Source organism: Mirounga angustirostris, unplaced genomic scaffold, assembly GCF_029215605.1.
Source record: "Mirounga angustirostris isolate CCGP_5_RB_7025 unplaced genomic scaffold, mMirAng1.0.hap1 SCAF_15, whole genome shotgun sequence".
In the NCBI taxonomy this organism is placed as follows: domain Eukaryota; kingdom Metazoa; phylum Chordata; class Mammalia; order Carnivora; family Phocidae; genus Mirounga; species Mirounga angustirostris.
Window position 1 is genome coordinate 10,094,101 of NW_026991723.1, and position 24,804 is coordinate 10,118,904.

A 24,804-nucleotide genomic window follows, 5' to 3' on the forward strand; every position below is an offset into this window, starting at 1 on the left:
AAAAAATGCTTATACTGAACCACAAGTTTGATTTGATATGTCGATGACAGTGTTCTTGGAAGATTCTACAGAATCAAACAGCTTTGATCAAAGTGAAATGATGAGAAGACACAACAAGCCAAGCACAAATACTGGAGTGGCTGATGGTAGGTTTGAAATCCCAAGAACTCATCATTATAGCAGAACTGATGCAGGATATAATAATAATTATATGACTTTAAGTACTGATCCTTATAAATGTTCAAGAACAATAAAATTCTGGTCACTGGTGGGGCACCTGGGTGGCTCAGCCAGTTAAGCATCTGACTCTTGGTTTGGGCTCAGGTCATGATCTTAAGTTTCTAAGACAGGAGCTTTGTGTAGAGCCCCTCCTTGAGCCCCTCCTTGAGCCCCATGTCATGCCTGCATAGGGCTCCATGCTCAGTGGGGAGTCTGCTTCTCTCCCTCTGCCCTCCCCCACTCACATGGTGGCTCTCTTTCTCTCTCTCAAATAAAAATAAATAAATCTTTAAAAAAAAATTCTGGTCACTGGTCATGTGAGAAAAACCACTAACATCCACAACCAACTGTATTCACTTAACGAGACTAAAATGATAGAGGACAGAAAAGATGTCCCAAAATGTTCACTGAACACAAAAGGGAAAAAAATTGACCCATGTAAGTATTTAAATTATTAAAATAGAGTAAAAAAGAGAGGAAATCCATGTTTGGATTAAGAAAGCCTTCTCCATGGGACTTTTTTTTCCCCTAGGGATTTTTCCCATGGGCTTATTGTGATGTGTTTCCCGCATTACCTCTGCGGTACTTAGGCTGAATGCTAAGTTTACACTTCACACTGGACACAAAAAAGTAAATTCCTGATAAGATAAAAATTAACAACTATATAGATAAAACAAAGATGATTGGAGGAGCAGGAGGGGTGAATGAAGTTAGATTCTGTCCCAGACACCAGGGCATTCGTGGCTGGAAAACATATCTCCACTTAATGATGATAATCTCCGTCATAGTGAGCTCTGTCCTCTTTCATTTTCTTTCCCTCTGGCAAACTTCCATTTGCTCTGGCTTTTGCAACAGTAAGAATAAATAAATTTGACTCAATCAAACCAAATATTATTTTACAAGAACAAACTGGAAATCAATCTAAGGCTTGGCTTGTTGTTTTTGAAATCGATTCTAATTTTAAGCAACAATTCAGAGAACCCCTGGAGGTTTACATGAGCTCATCAGTAGCAAAATCATTTTTAAGTAATTTTAAATGTTTTCCAGAGCAAGAAAGAAACTCTTTAAACTGCCAAACCTCTTGGCACATTCCACATGCCCCAACGAGTGTTCTTGTTCCCCAAGTGAGAGGAGAATTGGAAGTAACAACTCACTCCATTGCAAAACTAAAGGTGGGATGTTTGGCTCCCGATTTTCTGGGTTGAAATGACATGAGGCATCTTAGAACTTCATTTGGGGTCCACAGATGAGGTCTTCAGAGATAAATTTAAGACTGCCATAAATGTCTTACTCTCACTTTATCAATCACATAGAACAATAGTTATTAACATTTTATTGAGCAAAACTATAGAGTAATAACTCAAAAATGGGGGGAGTGGGGTTAAGACTCAAGAAGTCACCCTCAGGCTGTGATAAATATCTGCAGCCTTCGGTAACTGTCAGCTGAAGCAATCTGAATAGTGATTTTGTTTAAAGCTACACTGAAAGCCTTTGGCACTGGTGACAATGTGGGAGCATCAGGCTGATCCCCGCACACCAACGGGTCGTGACTGTGCCCACCTCTCAATGTCTGCTGCTGCCAGTCCTTAGGAAACAGTGAAATAACAGAGCTGAGAGGAGTTCAACCATACACTCTCATGGTTTGAACCAACCGCACCTGACAAGTGAACCTGCTCTGTGACCCCTTGCCACCTAGAAATCATAGAAAGTTCAATCTAGGAAGGAAGCGTGAGGCCCCAAATACACATCTCATCAGGAAAGGAAACCAGGACTCAGAAGGCTAAAAGACATCCATCCCGAGAACTCAGGTCATCATCTAAATAAGATCTTAAACTTGATTTTCCCACAAATTAATTCCCCTTTGTCCAATCACATAAAGTTATGATTCTAGAGACATGCAGACCTGTTCTATGTTCTCCTTAAAGCTATTTTTGCCTCAGTCTTGAACAGCTAAATTTACATGCCCTCTAAAATGCAAATCTAAGGCACTATAAGGTATCTCCCGTGGCCCCCAGTGAACACTGAGAGCACTTGAAACTACACAGAATCACAGAAAAACACAGAATATATTTCATGGACACTGGTTTTTCATGTAGACAGAGACAACTAGGTGCTTCTGCAAATACTGGGTCTTTCAGAAGACAGTGTCAACTTTATTGCTTTTTGAAACGCTGTGTAAAGCACAGAACTTTACAGTTTGCACATAAGCAGTTTCCATCTTTAAGTTTAAATATATTTATGTGAGAAAAAGTACATGCATATGAATAGATATAATTTTTTAAATCATCACCATTTACATTAGAAATTTCTTTATACAAACATCTTAGCTTTTCTTCTTTAAAAAAAAAAAATTAGCAACTGGTAAGACCCCTCTGAGATGGCAGAAAATCCAGCTTTCTGTGTAAGCAGCCTTTCACTGAGAGACGTGAGTGATGGCAGATGAAGGCCTCTTAAGAATAGACTCAACAGAAAATGACAGCGGTTCATTCACAGAGAGTTTTGTTCCAACCTGTTTGGCTACGAAAAGGTCTTTGGCATATCTGTCTATTGTAAATGTGTACTTCTGGTTCTCCTTGACTAAACACTCTCTGTGTTTCTTAGGGCCCTCTTCAAAGGCCTCTTTGACAAATGGTGTTTTCAACTCAGGACCTGATTTGTCATTCAGAGTTTGCTGGAATAATGAGTGGAATGGATTATGTTTAAGTGGCAGAGGGTGCCTGGTGCTTTCTTTGCTGATCTTGGTTAAGATGTGCCCTTGAGCTGCCAGGGAGTCCGAGTCAACAATGGGAGAGAAATTCCGTCTGGGTGGGGAGAATGCAGACCTCTCGGGGACAGCCTGGTGACCCTGAAGGTCACCTCTCGCGGTCTGGACCTCCGGAGCGTGAGGCAGAAGCAGCGAGCCTTCTAGTTTGGGGGGCATCACGTCGTGTTCTGCCACAAGTCCATCCTGGACTCGCACCCCCTTCAAATCCCAGCTGGCCCCAGGCTTCAGGGCTTGAACCGAAGTGGTGGCGTTTAGCAGGCATTGCTGATAGAGAAGGGTGTCGCTGATGGGGCCACACTTGGGCCAAACTAAAAATCTCGAGGACAAGGGATACTGTCTATAAGTCGTGGCCACACTGACATTGGAAGAAATGAGTTCCATATTCCCAGTCCCTGAATACTGCATGGTTAGGTCAAGGCAGGTGGGCAGAAAATTGCAGAAGTCTTTGTTTGGCGGTTCCACTGGGGTGGGGCTATAGGTGCTTTTGTAGGAGTTATATTCAGGTCCGTGCACCATGCGGTTGGGCAGGAACAAGGCAGCAGCTTGGGACGCTTCCAACATCTCCCTCTCTTTATATTCTCTCTCCAGCATAATGTTCTCCAACTCTTTATCAGCAAAGGCCCGCCTTTTCCGCATCCGGTCACTTACCGGGGGAGGTAGGGGTAAGCTCCCTCCCACGTAAGTTTCGGCTGGAATGGGGCGGTAGCCTAAAATAAGCAAGCATTGCACAGGAGAAGAGATTAACATCTAGGGAAGACAAATCTGGAAACCGAGAAGGCAACAGAAACACTGCAAGTCGGCGGAACAAGAACACTTTACAGTTCCAAAACATTCATCTTTTACACAGAAAGCAAAAGTATAGGCCAGGTTTAAAATGGGTCTCTTTGGGGAGCAGGAGAGCCATATGGTAACTGTCTGTTGTTGTTTCATCATCACAGGCTGAAACTGTAACACACTTCCCAGGCTCCTACACAGTAAGAGACAAGCCTGCTCATCTTGCTTCATCAACGCTTTCTTACTATCCGTGTCATCTTTTTCCATTATTAAAAAAGATCTCTATTCCTAAAGCTGATGGCACTGCTCTTTTCTAAAGATGGTTCATTATATACACATTGTTACAGGTGTAGAAAAATCCAAGAAGAACTAGGGAAAAAGAGAAAGTTACAGCAGATTAGTGGGGAGAAAAAGAGAAGAGAGACTTAAGGAAACAGAGAAACACAGAAAATTGAAAAGAGCTGTTAACTAGTCCAGCAGACTGCCGTGATTTAACCAGGCCCCACCCCCAGGCTGGAGGTAGGAACAAGCAAACAACAGTAAAGGCAGAGGAGAGACCAGCAGCTATATTGAAAAGAACTGATCTAAAACATTTTTCCCAAGTTCTGATCATGTTGGCCAGATACCAAAATGATTGAACAAGCAAACATTACAATATAAAGTCAGTGCACATTTTATGAATAAGGACAAAGTTAAAAAAAAAAAAACAACAACAAACGAAGATTAGCATGACATAAATAGAATTCCTGGCAGCATAAAAGTATTTCACTAACCCAAGCACTGGCTGCTCTTAAATTTGTTTGAAGGATCCATTGTGATGTTTGTTTACATAGTGACAAACCCATCATCCTCATTTGCAAATAAAATAAAATTTGAAAATTAATGTTTCCAGTTCCATGGTAGGTTTTGCCAGGATGTTATTTACTTGAATTTACTATTCCATTTAGCCCTCCCACTCCCTAGGTTGCTTTGGCACCATTTCAATCTATCCGTGTGGTCCCTATGGCTATAAATCTGTTTACCCAGTTTGTAACCGAATTCATTAACATGAGAAACCATTCTAAGGTCAGAAGTATACAGGACAGGGCAAGACTATGAACAAGCTTTAAAACCTGTGTAGAACCAACTCAATTCAGAAGCCACATAAGAAAAAAGCAGAATTCAAATATCTACTTAAAACAAAAAAACCTGCTTTTCAACCTGAATCTTATGAAGGGACAGTGATTAGAACAAATATAAACTTTCCTTTATTTACATAGTGAAAGGTGATCAATGTATTACTTATCAGGCCAATAAATAAATTCCATCCCCAGTGTTGCTTTTAAAAATCAGCAATATTTTAAGAAAAATTAATGTATCCCCAGGCTTTAGAGAAAATGAAAACATGGTAGAGAGACAGAATTCACGCTGTTCAAATTCAACTTCAACCTCCACTTATCTCATGTGATTCAAAACCTCTTCCAGACTCTACAATCTTGACTGTCAGAAATGGTAAACTGAGATGTGAATAACCACAATTACGTAGCTAATCCACGGAGGAATACAGTACCGTGAAAAAGAGTGGTATTAGAGGTTGGATAGCCAGACTAGAGGTCTTTATCGGTGTGGGTAGCTGTTCACCTCCTTACTTGACCTATTGTAGCTCCAAGGACAACCAAATAATTTTTTAAAAATTTATTTCCTTCTTCACTCCACGATCAGGTGGCAGTGGATCTTTGCACATCCCTCATGCTAGGGCAAATTTCAAATGCACTCCATGTTAACCCCTTAACTATTAAGCAGACAGCAACTATTAAGCAGACAGCAGAATTATCGATGACGAAAACCTCAGGAGGTATGTGAGATCCATTTTCCCACATCCTGATTTCTTCCCTAGAGCAAAACTTCCTAATAAAAAGCACCCTCCCCTCAGACTGCTCCTTCACAGGTTAATAAAAATGCCATATGTGTGAATAATGGGAATCCCTCAGAACTTGGTTTAAAAGGCTGAAGGATAATTCTGCATTGCTTTACCTTCTAAAATGCTTTTGGCCAGCAAACTGGGTGCCCTGACTTGCCTCTGATACACAGCTTTGCGCTCGAAATTATTCTGCTTCCCGGAAAGCCCCTTCTTGTCCTGTAAATACAAGAAACATAATCAACAATGCTCTAAAAGAAATTGTGGGACAGAAAGGAGTAGGAAGGGTTATCAGCAACCCCCCCCCAAATGTATTTATTTTCCCAACCCATGTCAAAAAATGACTCTAAACAAATTTACACCAGCACCCCTTAATTCCAGGGCAACGAGCTGGAAGCTCTGTCTGAAGCGGCCAACTTCAGTTGATGGGGAGTGGGGCAGATTTTCTTTAGGGCCACTTTGCTAGAGTCACCCCAGATTCATCCCGCAGCCAGAAGTTAGGGGACATCCCACAGGAAGGCAAAATCCACAGTGGAGACCATAGGAGCCAGGCCCTGAAGGAGAGCTGTGGGGGACAACTGTGTCCCAGGCACCCAGAGGTAGGGCCAAAGGTGCCCATGGCCTGCCACGGAGCAGTGAGGCGGAGCTGGTTTCTCCTCGCAGTAGGGCAGGTGCGATGGGGCGCAGGGGGTTGAAGGAGAAGTATGAGGGTACCAGTCTCACAAACTCTCCCGAGCCTGGCCCAAAAAACTGGGAGACTGGGATACAGGAAGGCTAGCACCCTCAGACGGAGGGACAAGGGGAAACCCGACTTGGCTCCCTCCCTCACCGCCAGGTCGGTGGTATTCTGGGCCCTTCTACGCCCGCGAGGGACCCAGGAGACACCGGCGAAACGCACCGCAGGCGGGAGCAGGCCCAGCCCAGGGCCAAGGCCACCTGGGGCATCCAGCGCACACTCTCCGGAGCCTTGGGAAACCTTCCAGTAGGGTCCCCGCCTTCTGTGTGTATGGTGATCCACTCCCCACTCCCTCCTTGCCAAAAAGTAAAAGCAAAAATCTTCCCACGCCCTGAATCTGGGAGAGGGGACCCCGCGCAGCCTCCCTCGCTCTGAGCTCTCCGTGCGCAGGACCACAAGGAAACGCGAAATGCTAAGTTCAAAAAGAGCCTCACCCGTAAAGAAAACCCTGGCTCTCACAGCTGGAGCCCCACGGTGCGAGGCAGCAGGGATCCTTCCACCGGCTCAAAGGTCAGAAGCTTCTGGCTTCGCGACCTTGGGCTGCGGGCACCTAACGTCCCATGCCGTTTTGCTCTCCTCTGTAAAGTGGGCAGCACCTTCTGCCCCTGTTAAGTGGCCCGCGACAGCGGGAGCGCGGAGCGCACAACCGGCTGCGTGGTTCTTTTCCCGAGATCCGCAGTGACGGACGATAGAAGCGGTGCACTGCGGCAACCACTGTCCTCCTCCCCCCCCCAGCACCACCAAAATAAACTTTTAACATACAAACGATAAAAAAAAAAAAAAAAAAGTCTTTCCCACAAAGTTCCGAGCCACGTTCGAGGCCTCTCTGCCTGCTTTTCTCTCCGGCCAAGTGCCCCCGGCGGTGCCCGCGGCCTGCACTCCACCCCGCCCCGACTCCCCGCGAGGAGAGAAGTGTCCTCACCACGCTTCCCAGGAAGCGCCTGGCGCCGCGGCCCTGGGCCCGGGGCCCGGGAGCGGCCGCGTCCCTCCCCGCGCCCGACCCCCCCGGCGGCCCGGGTCTCCGGCGAGGCGCCCCCCGGGCCCGGCGGGTACGCACCTCGGTGGCCTGCTGCCTCCGGAGCGCCACCTGGGCGGCCATGACGCGCTGGCGCTCCACCACCAGCAGGCAGTTGGCGCACTGGCAGTCGCGCCAGCGGCAGAAGCGCTTGTGGCCCTTGAGGCAGGACACCACGCCGTGGTTGCGGCAGCGCGCGCACTTGGGCGTGCGGCTGAGCTTGCGCGGCTCCGCGCCGCCGCCCGCGTTCGCGCCGCGCCCCGGGGGCCCGGCCTGCGGCGGCGAAGCCTGCGGCGCGGGGCTTGGCCCCGGCGGTGGCCCCCGCTGCTGCGCCGGCCGGCCCGGCACCCCCGGGGGCGCGTCGCCCGCGTCCTCCGCGTCGTCGTCCTCGTCCTCGTCCTCGTCGTCCTCGCCGTCCGCGTCGGCCGACGGCGGGCTGGGCCCGGGCGGCGTAGGCGGCGGCGGCCCGCGGCCGTCCTCCTCCAGCTCCAGGCTCTCCACGTCGATCTCCCAGTCTCCGGCTGCCGGGCCCGCTGCCGGCCGGCCTGCCATGGCGCGCTGCGCCTCGCTCCGGCCTACGCTCAGTCTCCTGCGCTCTGCGGAGACACGGAAAGACCCGAAGGCGCACCCACCGCCGTCAGGCACCGACCCCCGGCCTTGGGCCCCAAGCTCCTGGGCTATCGCCCCTGGCCCCTTGAGGAGCCCTGTCTCTCCACGTCCCTCACATCTACACCACAGTGCCTTTCTTGTATCTTTAGGGTCCCCAGAAATCCCCAACCCAACGAGGTTTTTATCTATTGATTCTAAGTGCTCTATGAGCACCTGACCTTTAACCACAGACCTCTCTGGCTTTACACCCGCTTTGGGGACAAGTCCCTAGGTAACGCACTGCTCTCACACACAAAAGTATTGTGTCCACCTAGGCCGGCCTAGGCTACTTGTCAGGCTTCCCCACACCTAATTAGTATGGCCATGATGAATAGGAAAACGTCGATGGGAGAGTCATTTTCCTTTAGATCACAGGGGTCCTTCAGACCCAGCAAAGTACCATCCTACGCCTTCCAAGTGCCTTTCATCCTCTTACACCACCACAAGGACCCCTTTTTGGGCTTGGAAAGGTCCTTTCATGCCCCCCACCCCCAGCAAATAATCAACTGAAAATCAAAATTTTTCTCCTGTCAGAGCCCCGTAAGGACACTGAGCATGGAGCTGCAGATGTCCTTCCAGCCTCAATAGTGCTTGAGCCGCGCAGGGCTGAGCTGCACGGTCTCCGTATACATCGGGCAGGGTTTGCACTTAGAGGCAAGACATGCAAGTAAAATAGAAAAGAAAAGGTGATTTTGCCCTCCCTGACACCCGGAACAATATCACAGCACTCACCAAGACTCTGAGGCCCAGGCTAGCAGCCGAGGCAAAAAGATATCCAGCCTTGGGACCTGGCTCTTGGGCTGCTGGCTGTGCTTGCAAAAAGAAATCGGGGTCGCCACACCCTGCCACGAAATCGGGGGCTGACAGCTGGAGGCCTGGAGCCCAGTGGATGGGGAGTAGGGGAGAAGGGTGGAGAAGATGAATCAAGTTCTCAGCGGCCTCGCCCCGCACATCCCGGACTCTGCAAAGTTCTAATCGGTCCTTAGCAGCCCCGAGCGCTTCACCTCGCTGAAGCTGCTTTCGGCTTCCTCGGACCCAGTCTGGGCGGGAAGGTAGGGCCGCCCTGGCCTGGCTCAGATCTCGGGCTCTCGGGGCGGGCGCACGCAGCGGCGTGCGGCGCAGCGCCCCTTGCTGCAATAGTCAGCCTCTGCTCCCTTCCCTAGTATTATCGGCTCGGGGCCCCGAGCTCCGCGCCCTCTAATTGGACGGTTGTCAGGCGGTGTGCACGCTGATTGGCCGAGGCGCGCCGGGCTGGCGCTCTCCGCCCCCTCGCGGCCGTCGCGCCCCTCCCTTCCGCGCTCCTCCCGAAAATCGTCCCGCGCTGCGTTCGGTGCAGCGGGGTCGTCTGTCCCTACGTTAAACCCGAAGTGTGACAGCGTCTGCTGGGGTGAAGTCGCCATTTATCTCGCGGACTATAGGAAACAAGCAGAAACACACTCTTATGAATCGCGTTGTTCACAAGAGAAGGTACTAGTCAAGGCAGTGGTCAGAAAGATTGGTGGTGGTCTCTACGTTATCAGCATCTCCAGTATTTCCGCGACTCAATAACCCAAAATTGGGCGCGGAAGTGGGGCCTCTCTGATCGGGGGCACAGCGGCATCCTACTTTGTCCTGCAAGACTAAATCAGTGGTTACCTTGCACCACCACAGTGCCGGGTTGACGGACAAATGATCTGTAGATATTTTTGTGCCTAGTGCCGCTCATCCTTGAAGTGCAAAGTAGTTCCTCGTTAACTTTCATCAAACCCGCGAGGCAGGCAGGTCGCCAAGTCACCCACGTCACTAACATTTTTCTCCGATGTCAATTACTGTTAGTTGATGGGGCGGGGGGGACGGAAATACATGCCATTAAGAGATTTAGGTGCAATATATTCACTCTAAGCATGTTTTTAAACGAAGCTGGGTTTTTTTAAGGATGACTTTTTTAGTGTGCATGAGTGCATTTATAAAGAGAAAGACTTTCTACCGTCTCAAAAATCCCTTACGCAAATGTTTAATAAGTTAGGTTTTCAACAGGTTGAATTAGTCCCCTATTTCAACGTTACATTTTATTTCTTGAAATGAATTTAAAATCACTTAGACGCATTTCTAGTAACACCTTTAAATAATCAGTGCCTCTCAGGATCGGTTTAGGAGAGATTGGGAAATTGAGTGCCATTGCACTGAGCACATAGTAGGCCTGCGATAAATATGTGTTAAAAGAAGGAAATTGCTGAACTGGTTCTAACATCTCTTTTCTCAGAGCCCATGGAAAGAAGTTAACCAAGTTCTGAGCAGTGGAAAGGGGGCAGTTTAGGGATTACTGTGAAAGTAACGAGATCGGCCGGCGGGACGGGCAGGTATTCTCAAGCCTTTGGCAGAGTTGCAAAGCTCTGTCCTGGTAACCAGACACTGGGATTTCCCTTCGTGCGGGTGCTTCTCCCCGGAGCCTCTCGCGGTGTCCAGCGAAGGAAGCACAAGAAACAGTCCTAATTATTGCAGTAGGCTGCTCAGTTGCTCTGGGCGTCTCAGAGGGTAAATTGGGAGCCGTGCACGCTCAGACACGAGACAAAGCGTCACGCAGGCCTTTCGTGCCTCTCGCTTGGCCCCACTAATAACACCAATGATTTTTATTACCTTTTTCGTAGTTACTTACACTCGTCGAGGTGCATTTGTTCACCTACGTTAGAGCGTTTGGATTCTCAACCACAGCAGAAATGTGTTATTTTCCCCATTTTCCCCCAAAGACGACACTGAGGTTCAAAGAGGAGCCCTGGGTCACGCAGTGGTCGCTGGGAGAGCAATGGACTGGTCGGCCTCTTCTCTGAAGTCTCAGAAACTTCGCTCCCAACCACAAAGACTCACAATGGGTCCCCGTTTTTTTATTTTATTCCCCGGCTCCCCGTCTAATTTTTGTACCTGGCGTTATGAGCAACCCTCCTGTAACAGGACACAACACGTTTGTATCAACTATTCTGCGTCTGTTCTTCCTAGCTACATTTCTGCTTTTGCAAACACGCATTTCAGTGCTTCTCCCCTGCGACGTGAAAGTGAACGACAAACCTCCACCAGGGCTGGCCGCGTGTGCGCGCGGTTGTCACCCTGGGCTTTTATTTCATTTATTGCTTTTGCGGGGGAAGATATGAAATCATTAGCCCTTCACTAGTTATTCTGAATATTAAGAAACAAAATCAAGAAAGTAGGTTGGCTAATGTGGGGTAATAGATTGAGGGGAAGGGGAGCCGGGAAGGAACAGGAGGGCAAAGGGGCACTGAGTGGCAATTTCCTAAACAGAAAATAAACCAGACAGACAGTCCTTGAACTAGTTGGAGTTGGAAAAGCTGCTACAAAGGAGGAAACAAGAGGGATTTGTGTACAGTAAACCATGCGGGCAAAACTAGGGCAGGAGATGGGGGCTAGGGGTGGGGGAGGTAGTAGGACCCGAGGACAGTGGTGCCGGCTCCTGGGACTCCGAGCAAACCGAGAAAGCAAGGTCCCGAGAACGTGGGTCGGCTGGACCGGCCTCTCCTGCCGGGACGTGGGGAAGGCGGCGTTCTCCCGCTTGCCAAGGGGATTGGGCCCGCAGATTTCAGGTGGGTGGGCCCAGAGCCGCTCCCTTCTCAGCACTCCTCCACCCTTAGCAGAAACCGACAAGACAGCCCCTACTGCTTCCTCCATACTTCCCAGCCCAACTCCGCTTGTCCCCCTCCACCCCACCCCCCACCTGTCCTACCACCTTCCCGGCACACCATCTGCCACTGGGAGGCCTGCAGCTGTAATCGCGATCCAGTTGAATTACACTCCATTCCCTGGCCCCGAATGGCCCCCTGAGTATCACAATTCCAACAATCGCTTAGAAGTGAGGTATGTGGGAAGGGAGTGGGGAAAGTGATGTTTTTATCTTGGGGTGAACTTCAGGAAGTCTGAGGAACTCCGATATTAAACAAGAAATTATCTCCATTTTTCTGGGGAAATGAAAAAGGAATGAATCTAAGCTTGCACAAACTTATTTAAACATGCAGAAGCAAAAGGAGTCAGAGAGCCTGGGCTGTAGACGTGGTCCGCTGACCACGTGATCTCGGTCAATTCTATTTCTGCGCATCAGTTGTCTCATCTGCCAGATGGGAAGAGTGGCCTTCCTCCGTGTAGTCTTCACCTAGTAGGAACTGTTCAATGAACGTTCCGTTGGTTGATCGACCAACGGCCCGGCCGCCGAAAGCCTCGAAAGCTCGACCGAAAGGCGAGGGAGCAGGGAGTCCAGTTCCTTTCTCCGGGTTCCTCTCTAAAAAGGAGTCGGGCCATGAGTTGAGGACCTGTTAGGTGAGGAAACAGAAGTCCCTTGCCTGGTAAACCGACACCAAATTACCAAGTGCTAGCCCGAGTCCCTCTTGTAAATGACAAAGCAGCGGGGCTGCCTGGCCTCTGCGGGTCTGGCTTGGTGGGCGAGGCCCGTGGAATCTCCTCTCTTAGCTGCTCAGCGCCTCTCTATCTCTGCTTCCTTCTCCTCCCCCCACCCCAAATCTCTCTCACCCTAACCGCCGCCGCCAGTTCCCGCACAGCTCGGACCTACCCGCTTCGAAGAGCCCCTTTCCCAAGTCCAGCGGGGGAACTTGAACGACAAAGCGGAAGGGGGAGGGGGTCTTTTTCTTCTTTTTCTTGGTAAAGGTGTCTTTCTTTTTTCCTTCAAATACCCCTCCAAAAAGAAGAAGAAGAAAGAAAGAAAGAAAAAGAGGGCAGCGCGTTTCGGATCAGCTCCCGCTCACGCGTGCATCCGCTGCGGCGCACCACGCTGGCCCGCCCGCGCCCCGCCCGCAGCACGCAGCGCCTCCAGCCCGCGTGGCCACGCCGGCTTGGGTGAGACTCGAGGGCGCTTGGCTCCCCCCCCCCCCCCCGGTTTGGTCGGCCACCTCTCGCCGGGTTCCTTGAGCCCCCGGCCTCCGGACGGTAGCGGGCCGTGCGCCGGTTTCCGGGCGGTGGCTCGGCGTGGTAGATCCGGCTTGGAGGCCGAGCGCCCGGGTTTCGGAGATGGCAGACCGGTCTTCAAACGCGGGGTCTGCCGCCCCTCCTCGGCTGGGTGGTAGTGAAGAAGATCCTTCACCTCCCTCTGCGCCTCACTCTTCCCCAGCTGCGAAGAGAGGTTAACCTTAAAGGACAGAACGCTGTAGATTCCCTGGCTCGGTGACCCGGCCATACTGACCCTGGAGTACCTGGAAGTTGTTACTTGTATTAGCTTATGGTTGTCATTTTAACTCCGCGACCTAGCCTACAGAAATTCCAAGCCTGATCTCCTCCCCAGGGCCCGACTTTCCAGCTTCCCAGGCCTGGAGACAAAGCTGGACCCTGGAGGACCCCTGCCCTGAATCACCAGCTTGAAGCGCCAGCCAGATCAACCTGCCGCGAGCGCCTGGGGTGGTGAATGACGCTTAGAAATTTTTGGGTCTCGCAGAAATGCTTTGCTGTGGCCAGTTATGGCCCTGGTTTCTCTGGAGATGAACTCGAATCCACCTCCTCTCGCGGGGAGCTACTTTTAACATTGTATCCTCTCACAACTTTGACCGGCTGTGGACGCGGCGAAATAAATAATCCCAGATGGGATTGCAGAGATATGATTTCCCAATTTGCTTTGCGTAATCAAATATACGACCTGTCACAAGCAAGGGGGTTGGGCGGGGGGCAGCTTTCGGGAGATAACTGTTCTCCCTTTCCTTGTTCTGCGTGTCCAAAAAAGCTGAACAAAAGGACAATGCGATCTGCGTTCTCCTCCCTCCTCCTTATGAGACAGGGTTTAAATCACAGGCATTTGAAACCAAGAGGGACATGATTAGTCCAGGCCCCCCGTTTTACAAATGCAAAGGAAAACTGAGGCTGAGAGAGGCTCATGGGATTTGCTAGGGAGGCACACAGCAACACAGTGGCCGCAGGGGTCCCACGGGCCCACAGTCACTTCTCAGGCTCCATGATGCCTTCATACAATTAAAAAAAAAAAAAAGTGCCCTTTGCAGAGGGATATGGAGTCTGATGGCGGAACTGTGAAGCAATCTTGTCTCCCTTGAATTTCTGAAGGATCTGCCAGCCTTCGGGTCCCAAACCTCAGGCAGTATTCATCTTCCTTGCTGGGAAACGTGGCTCAATTCACTGGAGAGTCATGTAGGGCTAGGAGATGAGGCAACCACAGAACTCCTTCACTCCTCAGTACCCATTCCAAATGGTCATCAGGGGAGGTATAGACTCAAGAATGGTAGTGGAACCTGGGTTCTACCCCAGGGGCAGTGCCATGCTATGGAAGGTCATCAGGAGAGGACGTGTGGCTTGTTGCCACATCGGGAAGCCCTGTGCGCACACACAGGACTCCTGCTGTGGACCTCCCACTACCCCTAGGGGGCCTCATGACTAACTGAAACAGTAAACCCTTAACCCTGAGAACCTGCACCCCCACTCCCATCCCATATTGGGGCTTAACATTTGGAGGGGGCAGACTTTATACATGCTCAAATCACTCTCAATATTTTCCTGACAGTCCAACTATACCAAGTAGAGAAAAATCAAGAGAGAGAGAGAGGAGGAAGCAAAACAGGGAGGGGTCCTCAGGCACTATGGTGAAAATTTAATTTCATCCATGTGTAGCAGGCAGTGGGTAAATTTTTTTCACCTTGCTAGGCCTCAGATTCCTTGACTAAAAAGTGAAGGAGTAAGATTCAGTGGTTTCCAGATTCTCTCCCAAACCTTAAAGTCTCTAACAAACTTTAACGTCTGTTGATGGACTCATGGCTCATGGTAATAAGATGAAGGACATGAGAAAAGTCCAAGGAGGACAAGAGGAAGAGGAGGAGGAAAAGAATTAGAAACAAACTTTAGTGTTGGTTCTGACATCTTGGTGGTATTTCTGCTCTACCGTACTTCTAAGATTGATCCTGTCTAGTCAAAATGCTAGTCAAAAATGTGAAAGCAAAAAAAAAAAAAAAAAAAAATCTGTCAACTAGTGAAAGAGGGGAACATAGAGTCATATCACAAAAGAGTTAGTTCTCTAGAGCCCAGATCCAATGAGGATTCATTCTGGTGACAAAGAGGGTTCTCACAACTCAAAAAGTTTCCAAAGTAGGATTTTAAGCAAAAACTAACCAGCCATTTAAACAGGCTTTCCTAGCCTTGCTGTGTGTGATATGCTGGGTCTGGGGTCTGAGTTTGGGCTTTGGGGAAAGCCAAACTATTTCCATTGCTCTTAGCCCCAGGAAGTCTCTCTGAGAAGGGTCTCTCCTGGCAGGGGGGATCCTCCTAATTTCTACCAGAAACATCCCTTTGTTGAAGCTTGGTAGAAGACCCTGACAGGGTAACCTGCACAGCTCAGATGTACCATAGTGTCTGCTAAGGATTGGGGGCGGGGAGGGAGTGGATAGGAAGAGAGAATCAAACAGCACTTGGTTCTGTCTTTGCTTTCCTGTGGCTAGCAAGCGACTGTCCATATATCCCAGTGACTGAAGTGTGAGTGCGGAGCCTTGAAGTCAGTTGGTGAGAACACTGACACCTTTACAAAGTATTTGACTTAGCCTAAGATGGTTCGGGGATTCTTTCCGTCTGTGAAATAAGTAGTGGGGGGGGGGTAAGTAGTAAGACTCTCTAAGGATTTTCCTGTTCGATCCTCGGTTTTGCCAACTAAAGTCACGCTTGACCTTGGGCCACTTTCCTCACCCTCTGTCCTTGAGGCGTCAATCTGTTATTCTGCAAAATAAAAGACCTGAAGTTGATACAAATCATCTTTAAAGTTATGTCCCATATACTTTTTTATACTTCAAGGTGGGGTGAGAAAATGGAAAAGGTCTGTGTGTGGGGAGGAGAGGGGGGAACAGGGAGGAGACGAAAGCCCCGCCTGAGGGCGCGCCCCTTATAGCAAAGTGCGACATAAACTTTAAGAGCTGGAGGAAATATTCTCTTTGAAAACGCTGACCCCACAAACAGGCGGGTGTTCTAAAGGAGGGAAATAAGCGGTTCGAAGGGGGCAAGAAAGGGGGGAGATGTCACTTGCTTCTTACTGATTTAACGGGACGGGAGCACAGGTGCATGACACTCTCGTCCTCCCAGCCACCAGGCCCCCCTTGGCTCTCCACCCCTGCCCCTTCTTTCGCAGAAAAATTTATTGCCGAGGTGAGGCCAGGCTAACAAAAGTGCATCCCTGGGCGCTTCGGGCTCCACAGGAATGCTTTGATCCTCTCCCAGTGTCTAGTGGTCCCCAAGCGATTGCATTGCCAAATGCCAGCGACCCCCCGGGGCGGGGTCGCTGCTCGGGGACCCAGTATGGGGAAACCAGTGACAGGTTCGTCCTCCCGGCGCAAGAGGCCACGCGGGGGCGCTGTAGAGCGGGCACGCAGACCAGCGACCCGGCGACCCGGCGGCCAGGCCGGGGTCCTTGGAAAAGAGCAGCACCCGCGCACCCCCACCCTGCACGCCCGCTTTTCCAGGAGCGTCTGCGGTCCTAGCGAACCGTGATCGGTTCAGAAATTTGGAGGGTCACTGGCAGAGGAAAGGAAGATGGTGGGGCTCATTTGGTTCCCTGGGGGCTCTGATTCCTCTCCTTCCAGACTTTAAGCGTCTACTCGGAAGAATAGATTCTTGGGAGGATTTTGCCAGGAAGGAAGGGAGAAGAAAGAATCTCACTTACTGAGGGTCCAGGTCAGGCTTTGTGCTGGGCGGACCCTTCCAACATGGCATTACTCACGTGTCCACAGCTCTTCATTTTACACTTAACGGGAGCCATTTCCTAGGGGCTGTCCTGTCCAGAGCACAAAGTTAGGACAACAGAAGCCAGGTCTGAATGTGAAGCCCCCCATTCTAGCACTCTCCCCATCAGGAGTTAGCAGAGGGGCCCTAATGAAAAGGGACCTAGGTCCCAGCTGGTTCTGCAGGAAACCAGCCTCCCCCCACCCCACGCCCCCATGCCCCCAGGTTTTCCCTCCAGGAGAAGCCAACTTGATCTCCACAGACACGAATTTGGCAAGCTCTCTTCGCAGAATTGCCCCAGCCCGTACCACATCCTTGTTCTCAGTCCTTCTCCCCTCCCATACTCCCCTGCTTCGACTTTGCAGATCTCTCCCTGAAGACACCGCTCTGAGGAGCAAAGAACATTTTCATTGAGGAACAGATTTTCAGAATTTTGCTTTGTAGCCAGTGAGGAAGACAGACTGAAGTTTGGTGGTAGGAAGTGACCCAAGACATCCACATAATGCAAACAATACAGGAAGCTGTGTAGACCAGCCTGGGCTCTGAAAGCACAGAAGACTTTCATAGGGGCTCATCTCTGGAACCCCTGAGAAGTTTTGGACAAGTCATTTAACCTAAGCCTCTGTGGCTTATTTGTAAAATGGGGACAATAGATAATTGTCCTTGCCTATAGCAGTGGTTTCCAGAAATAAGTTTAAAAAAAATTGGAATTCGGGCGCCTGGGTGGCTCAGTTGGTTAAGCGACTGCCTTCGGCTCAGGTCACGATCCTGGAGTCCCGGGATCGAGTCCCGCATCGGGCTCCCTGCTCAGCAGGGAGTCTGCTTCTCCCTCTGACCCTCCTCCCTCTCATGCTCTCTCTATCTCATTCTCTCTGTCTCAAATAAATAAATAAAATCTTTTTAAAAAATTGGAATTCTTTGAAAATCATAAAACATTTTGAGCATTAATGAGGTTCTCCTTGTCTTATTTAGCTCACTTTCAAATCAGGAACATCATATGCTGGGTAGCAACTTGATAAGATCAGATAAGATGCTGTCTGTGACAGGCTACAGAGGGAAATAACAGGTTCTGTTTCATTAATGATTGTTGAAGCAATGCCCTTCTCTCAAATTAAGCTGCCATTATGTTCCTTCATCCACCAAATTAAAAAATCCAGTGCCTTACCTCTCTTGGCGGCCAACAGAGAACCAAGCTATGGAATGTTTACATAGATTTCTTTATCCCTGCGGAAGCACTGAGAAGGAACTATTACTCCCAGTTTGAAAAGCAGGAGGGATGCAGAAAGTTAATAAACCCTTGCTAAATAACCAGGTTGACCCAAATACTTTTCATTTCTCTTCCAAAAAAACGTTGTGCTGTTGTGTGGGAAAGAACAGGTTCACCCTCCTCTCTCTTATCTCAATCTGCTAAGGCTGGTTTCTAGCTGGAACTATACACTGAGATGTTTTCTTTCCCTTTCTCTTACTTATACTTGTAATAATGAAAATTTTAAACATATACAAAAGCAGGCCGAATAGTAAAATGTCCATTAGTATAATCCAAATGTGTAATATCCATGCTATCCATTTATCCATTTGGATATAGAATATCTATATATCCATTAGCCCAATTTAGCAGTTGTCGGGCCATTCTTTCTGCCCCTCCCTGCTCAGAAGATGCTTGAGAAAGTCTACTGCATTTTTGTCCTTTAAAGTTGCAGCCCTATTGGCTGAATTGGTATACCAAGTGGATGGAATTTCTTGGGCCTCAGATCTGATACTTTCTAGAATTCACAACCTTGGGACAACTCATCCTAGCCAAATACTCACTATTTGAGCACCTGCCTTGATGCCAATGGACTGGGGACAGAGACACAAGTGAATCATGGCGCTAGATTCTAGAGTCTAGAAAATGAATTCCACACAGCCTGATTTTCTAACCAAACTGCAGGAGTTCTTCTCACACACACGGTAATTAATTACTCCCTCAAAGGTTTAGGATTGTTACCCTGTAAGGGCCTGGAAGTAGCTATTTCACAGAGAGCTTACCTCCGCCGTGGTTTTGGAACTATGCACCTGTTGGGTTCCTCCCCACTTGGGGAATTTTACTCTGCCCACTAATGAAAACATGTCTTGAGCCCAAAGACATCTTTGCCTGCCCTGCCTTTACATAAACAGACAACCTCCCAGGGTCTCCAAGAACAGGGGTTTGTTGTTGTTTTCTTCTCTACTGTTTTTCTTCCCACTTACGCAGTGCACGCAGACATCTGTCCGCTTAACTTTCATCTACTAAAGAGTTACAAAGTCAGTAGACCCCCGCTTATCTTTTCCAAAAGAATCGGATCTGGCCGCGGTCCACAGTACAATATATGAAAGCTCATAATCAAGTTCCAGTTATGGCACTCTGTAGTATTCCCAGATGCTCCACGTCATTTGGCAAATCTATAATGTAATAAATATTGATGGCTTCCTTACATGTGGTGTTAAGATTTGCTCAGCCAAATATTTCTTTTCTGCACTCTTTAAAAAATATGTCACTAGAGTTGTCATCCTGAAAGTTGTTCGTACTCTCATGGCTTTATGTAAATGTCAACCAGATGCCGAGTTTCATTGTCATAGTTTCCTTTTGTTTTTATTTGTCTCTGTGGATTATTGGTGTTTGAAAACATTTTTTTTGAGCCTTCCTAACATGCCTGTTCCTGACTGAAGATAAAACATTTTTTTTATATCAATGAACTTCTTGCTTAACATGTTTTCATTGTCCTTTCTGACTATAGGACCATGGTTCCTGAATTTCAAGCATTTTTTCAAGTCAAGACACAAGTTGAGTAACCGCCTAATTGAGTGTAGCTTGAAGTTACTGGAATGGTGACTTTCGCACCACAGAAGGGACCTGTCAATTACAACCTTTTCCCCGTCCACGTTCAGTTACACATGCCTTCATTCAAAGCCCTGTTTTCACTCCTTTCCAAAAATATTATCCTTCTGGGGAGAAATTTTTCACGCATAAATTCAGCTTAACCAATGACTTTTTTTTAAAGACAAGCCTGAGAACACCGATTCTTAGTTATATGAGGGAGGTAATGTATACACTGGTTTTTAAACCTAAATTTGTGGATGTTGACAATTAAAAATTGAAAGAGGAGAAGAATCCATGCATTTAGCCTGCCCTGAGAAAGACTCTTGAGTCCTTTGGAGCTTACCAAATAACTTCATAAGAGCAAAAAGTGGTTTAAAAATTGTTTTAGATTACAGATCCTGCAACACGACAGAAGGATTTCCATTTTTCTCACGTTCCATAATTGTAAACGTTCTTTGCCATGGGGGTATAGGTATTGGTAGGCTCAGATAAATAACTATAATTTTGTTATCGCTGCTACAAGAAAGGTTATTGTTGATTTTCTTTTTTTTAACAACTCTTCTGTTAAAAAAAAAAAAAAGCAAAGGGAAATAAAAGAAACTCTGATCATCCTGTACAGTACACAGAAAATAAGTATCAGGAAATTTTAGAATATTCACTTAAAAATCCACATTGTGTATAAATGATATTTTCTAGAAAGACATTAATTCTTAAGTGTGGAATTTTACCTAGAAATTTTGAGAAATCACCATCATAATGACATTAACCCCACATTTTTTTGTTTGTAAGTTTGTAAAGCATTAAAGTTTTATTAACCAAATTTTTGATACTTGTCATAAATTAGAAATAGCATTTACAAGCTTTCTAAAAGTACAATTTGCTTTTGCTTCCATTGTAACTTTAGTCTCTAAAAACTATAAAGCAAATTAAACTAATACGAAAAATATCTGTGGTGCATGGTTTGGGGAAGGAGACTTACCTCAGAGGTGCTAACCATTTCATGTCTATTTCTCATTGTTTACAAAATTGTACAAGAAAACAGACAAAAGAGGCTACTTTTCCATTATTCAATAATTACAGTATTCTCACAAAGGAAGTCGGGAATGCAATTTATCATGTGCACTGGAGTTATTCAGGACTGACAGGCAAGAGATTTTTCATGTGATGTCGCTAGCTTTATGCTACTATGTTATATGATAGCCCTCCTCAGGGCCCCTGGTCCCAGTCCTACCTTGGTTTTGAGTCTCATCCAACCCAGAGTAATTAATCTCAATCCAAGTCAGCCCTACTAAGCTTCAGTGGAGTCATGGTGAAATTTTGGGCAGCTGCTTATAAAAAAAAAAAAGAACAGAGGGAAAAGCCACCCAACATCCTCTACCATTCATTGCCTCCATGAAAGCAGATCTTAATGGGCTTTAAAAGGCATTTCTGTGAATCCATTTTTTCCCCTCTACTTACATTCCTATCACCCAATCTACTTAATACGGAAAAACACTGAAAGTGCCTCCTTCCTTTGTATGCAATGACTTCTTTTTTATTCATCTGTCAATGAAATTAAAAGAATGTTTGGGCCATATGGGATGGCTCTCCAAGATTCTAAGTTAGAGCTAGATCACTCTAATGTGTTTGAGAGAGAAAATTATATCCATCACTTACTAAAAGAACAGCCAGAGGACAGTTGAGGCCATGAGCTAAGTAATTCAGAGACTCAAACTACTCTGCCTCTATGTTTGGGGAGTCGGGGAGCAGGCCATGTCTCCAAACAGACATGAACAGACAATTCTTACAGGCATAAGCAAAGCCCATTAACCTGATAGGGTCTCAGCGACAGGCACAACATTTATTTAACACGTTGTTCCTTCCCGTCGGAAAAGTGTCTAAGCTAAACCCACTTGTGAGCGCTGCATAAGACAGCTGAAACCGTTTACAGGAAGGGGTTCCATCTCCACCTCTGGGCACTTGGGACTAGGGACAGGCAGGTGATGTGAACTCATCTTGCTAAACATGCAGCCTGATATAATTAATGTTTATAAGACATTATAAAACATTAAAATTAATGCTCACAATGTTTATTTTTTTGATGTTTGTCAGAGCCCGGGACCCAAGTCTCTCTCCCTCTGAAAACCAAATTTAAAATGGGGGCTGAGAAAGGTTTTAAAAGACTTCTTATCTAGTTAAAGGGGCCACGAGCCATGAAATGACCAAAAAGCTAAATGTTAATATAAGGAAGATGAAAAGTGATACTAGAGCCTAGATAATGGCCGAGCTCTCTAACCAGCCTTGGTGGGCTCAAGAGTTTATTTTCAAAGCCAGCCTTCTTCCCTGGTGTGTGGCTCAGTCTCCCATGCCCTCAGCCTGGCCTGTCTCCAAAGCCTCTTAGGCTGGCAAGCCTCTCCCAGCTCAGCCCTCCCGCACATGTCAGCAGGTGAGTCATCTGATGACATTGCTATGGTCCACTCTCTGAAGCCATCACTCCCTCCTCCGTGCCCCAGAACAAAGCCACCAGCTCTGACTCTTGTCCTGCTTGCAAAGCCATCCACACCTCAATCCCCACTTTTGCCTAGAAGAATCCCCCCACACTGCGCTAGCCAATGCCCTCTCACACACCTGCAGGTCTTTATGGATGCCTTCGCTCTATCCTTCCACTGCCACCAAACTACCATATCTTATGGATTTGTTCAGATCCCTGTTTTACGAAAAACCTTCCCTGCCCACCCTACCCAAGAAATACTTTGACCTCATATTTATCTCAATGTCTATGCTCTTTATAATCCACCATCATGCCTTTTTAGTAATGTTTATATCATTTTATTTAGTTTTTATCATTTTGGTCAAAGTCATTTTTCCAAATCTAGCCTGTAAGCTTCTTAGGAGTAGGGTCCATATCTTAAAACTCCTCATGTTCCCAACAGCACCTAAGACAATACCTTAAAAGAATGTGTGGTCAGTGGATATTTGTTGATTAAATGATTGATTAAGCTGTTAATTTGTGAGTGGCAAATAGAAGTCTTTCATTCATTAATTTAACAGGTATTTATTGAGTACTTACCATGTGTTGAGCCCAATTTTAAATTCTGGGGACACAGCAATGAACAAAACAAAGTCTCCCAGCGTCATGGGAGAAAGATGGACAATAATAAATAAACCAGAGGGGCACCTAGGTGGCTCAGTCGGTTAAGAGTCTGTCTTTGGAGGAATGAGATCTTGCCATTTGCAACGACGTGGATGGAACTGGAGGGTATTATGTTGAGTGAAATAAGTCAAACAGAGAAAGACATGTATCATATGATCTCACTGATATGAGGAATTCTTAATTGCAGGAAACAGAGGGTTGCTGGAGTGGGGGGTGGGGTGGGAGGGATGGGGTGACTGGGTGATAGACACTGGGGAGGGTATGTGCTCTGGTAAGCGCTGTGAATTGTGCAAGACTGTTGAATCTCAGATCTGTACCTCTGAAACAAATAATGCAATATATGTTAAAAAAAAAAAAAGAAGAAGAAGGTAGCGGGAGGGGAAGAATGAAGCGGGGGAAGTCAGAGGGGTAGACGAACCATGAGAGATGATGGACTCTGAAAAACAAGCTGACGGTTCTGGAGGGGAGGGGGGTGGGAGGATGGGTTGGCCTGGTGGTGGGTATTGAGGAGGGCACATTCTGCATGGAGCACTGGGTGTTATGCACAAACAATGAATCATGGAACACTTCATCTAAAACTAATGATGTAATGTATGGGGATTAACATAAGAATTAAAAAAAAAAAAGAGTCTGTCTTTGGCTCAGGTCATGATCTCAGGGTCCTGGGATAGAGTCCTACATTGAGCTCCCTGCTCAGCAAGGAGTCTGCTTCTCCCCTTCTCCCTCTGCCCCTCCCACCCACCCCCTCTCACCCACCCTCCCCCGCTCATGTTCTCTCTCTCTCAAATAAATAAAATCTTAAAAAGAAAAAAGAAAAAGAAAAAAACCCCAATAATCCAGAAAGTATGTAATATGTCAGATGGTGGTAAGTTACATAGGGAAGAAAAAACCCTGAGTGAGAAGGATAGGAATGGCTGGAGGGGTGCTGTCTTATATACAGAGCCTCACAGATAAGGGGCGTTTGAGCAGAGACCTAAAGGAAGTGTTGATATCTGTGCAATAACATTCCAGCTGGAGAAAATAACAAGTGCAAAGGGCCTGAGGTAGGAATGTGTTTGGCATGTTTAAGGAACAAGAAGTGGCAAATGCAGCTGTATCAGAGCAAGTAAGGGAGACAGCGGTGGTGTGTAAGTGTTTGAGAGGTGGGGAAGGACAGATCATACAGAGGCTAGAGGACCTGGGCCCTCACTCTGAGAGAGATGGGGGATCTAAATAAACAGAAATGTAAAACATTAACTCAGTGTGTATCATTCAGCATGAACGTCTAAGATCAGACCAGCACTCAAGCTATTTGTGTAAAACAGAAACACCTCTACATTTATAGAGCATCCACCTGAACCAGATGCATGAATAGATTACCTAATTCATTTCTCAAAATAATGCTGTGAGTCAAGTACTATGTCTATTTTTTTAGACTTACAGAGTTTAAGAAACTTGCCCAAGGTCACACATATGATAAATTAGGGGGGCGGGGGAGGTGGCTGGCATTCAAACCCAGGTACATCTAACTCCAGAGCCCAATCCCTTCACCACTGCCTATGGAAATGGCAGAAATCCCCAACATCCATTACATTTGTGTACATGCTTTTGAGTACAGATGACCTGTGTATAAGATAGTCAATGCCAGCTGTATGATCGTCCCCTTTTACTAAGCCTAACATTTGAGAATCTGGATGCAGATTGTTGGCAAGGGGCACTACACAGGTAAGTGATAAGTTATCTGCCATTAATGTGTTACTAGTAGTTCTCTTGTGGAATAAAGTTGCATGAAGGGCCTGAGAGTGAGAGCTCTGTATTAAGAACCCCTCCGCATCCTGTGACCACAGCCTCTCCGCTAGTCTGGACAGAACCCACAGAGGCAAATACTGACCGCACCTTTCCCCAAGGGCAGAGGTTCTCAACTTCCAGAACACATGGGAACCACCCACGAAATCCTGGCTCTTCTCTCCCCCTCCAGAAAGAGTGCTCGGGCCAGCACTCCTGCAGGCGCTGAATCAACAGGTCTGAAGGGAAAACCAGCTACTCTGATGCGCACTGAGAAGGAAGAGTCACTGACCTAGAGGCACAAGGGGTCTCTTAGAGCCTTGA

The 24,804-nt window shown here is 47.5% G+C and overlaps 1 protein-coding gene and 1 long non-coding RNA gene across 5 annotated transcripts; both read right to left on the minus strand.

The window, feature by feature from the left end:
- Positions 1–2,342: 2,342 nt before the first annotated feature.
- DMRT2 (doublesex and mab-3 related transcription factor 2) lies at positions 2,343–9,185 on the minus strand. Of its 3 annotated transcripts, none has more exons than XM_064580123.1 (4): positions 9,058–9,185; positions 7,448–8,001; positions 5,771–5,873; positions 2,343–3,690 (listed from the first exon to the last, which is right to left on the minus strand). In XM_064580123.1, exons 2-4 carry the CDS (start codon positions 7,955–7,957, stop codon positions 2,633–2,635), a joined length of 1,671 nt encoding a protein of 556 aa, XP_064436193.1. In that variant the 5' UTR covers positions 7,958–8,001; positions 9,058–9,185; the 3' UTR covers positions 2,343–2,632. The 3 variants fall into 3 exon arrangements, with proteins under 3 accessions (XP_064436193.1, XP_045738142.1, XP_045738143.1); XM_045882186.3 differs by having other exon boundaries at positions 8,786–9,185; XM_045882187.3 differs by having other exon boundaries at positions 3,454–4,126; positions 8,786–9,185.
- A 2,539-nt stretch (positions 9,186–11,724) lies between these two features.
- Positions 11,725–13,572, minus strand: LOC129046019 (uncharacterized). Of its 2 annotated transcripts, none has more exons than XR_008506664.1 (3): positions 13,240–13,572; positions 12,603–13,157; positions 11,725–12,345 (listed from the first exon to the last, which is right to left on the minus strand). It is a non-coding gene; the product is annotated as an uncharacterized LOC129046019 (long non-coding RNA). The 2 variants fall into 2 exon arrangements; XR_008506663.1 differs by having other exon boundaries at positions 12,603–13,175.
- Between the last annotated feature and the right edge of the window lie 11,232 nt (positions 13,573–24,804).

What these genes read in the sequence shown, in the direction of transcription:
- DMRT2 (XM_064580123.1), bottom strand. Translation starts at nt 7,957, where the DNA reads ATGGCAGGCCGGCCGGCAGCGGGCCCGGCAGCCGGAGACTGGGAGATC. An exon ending in GGAGGCAGCAGGCCACCGAG is followed by an intron (nt 5,874 to 7,447) that starts GTGCGTACCCGC and finishes TTGTATTTACAG; the next exon opens with GACAAGAAGGGGCTTTCCGG. An exon ending in GGCCAAAAGCATTTTAGAAG is followed by an intron (nt 3,691 to 5,770) that starts GTAAAGCAATGC and finishes TGCTTATTTTAG; the next exon opens with GCTACCGCCCCATTCCAGCC.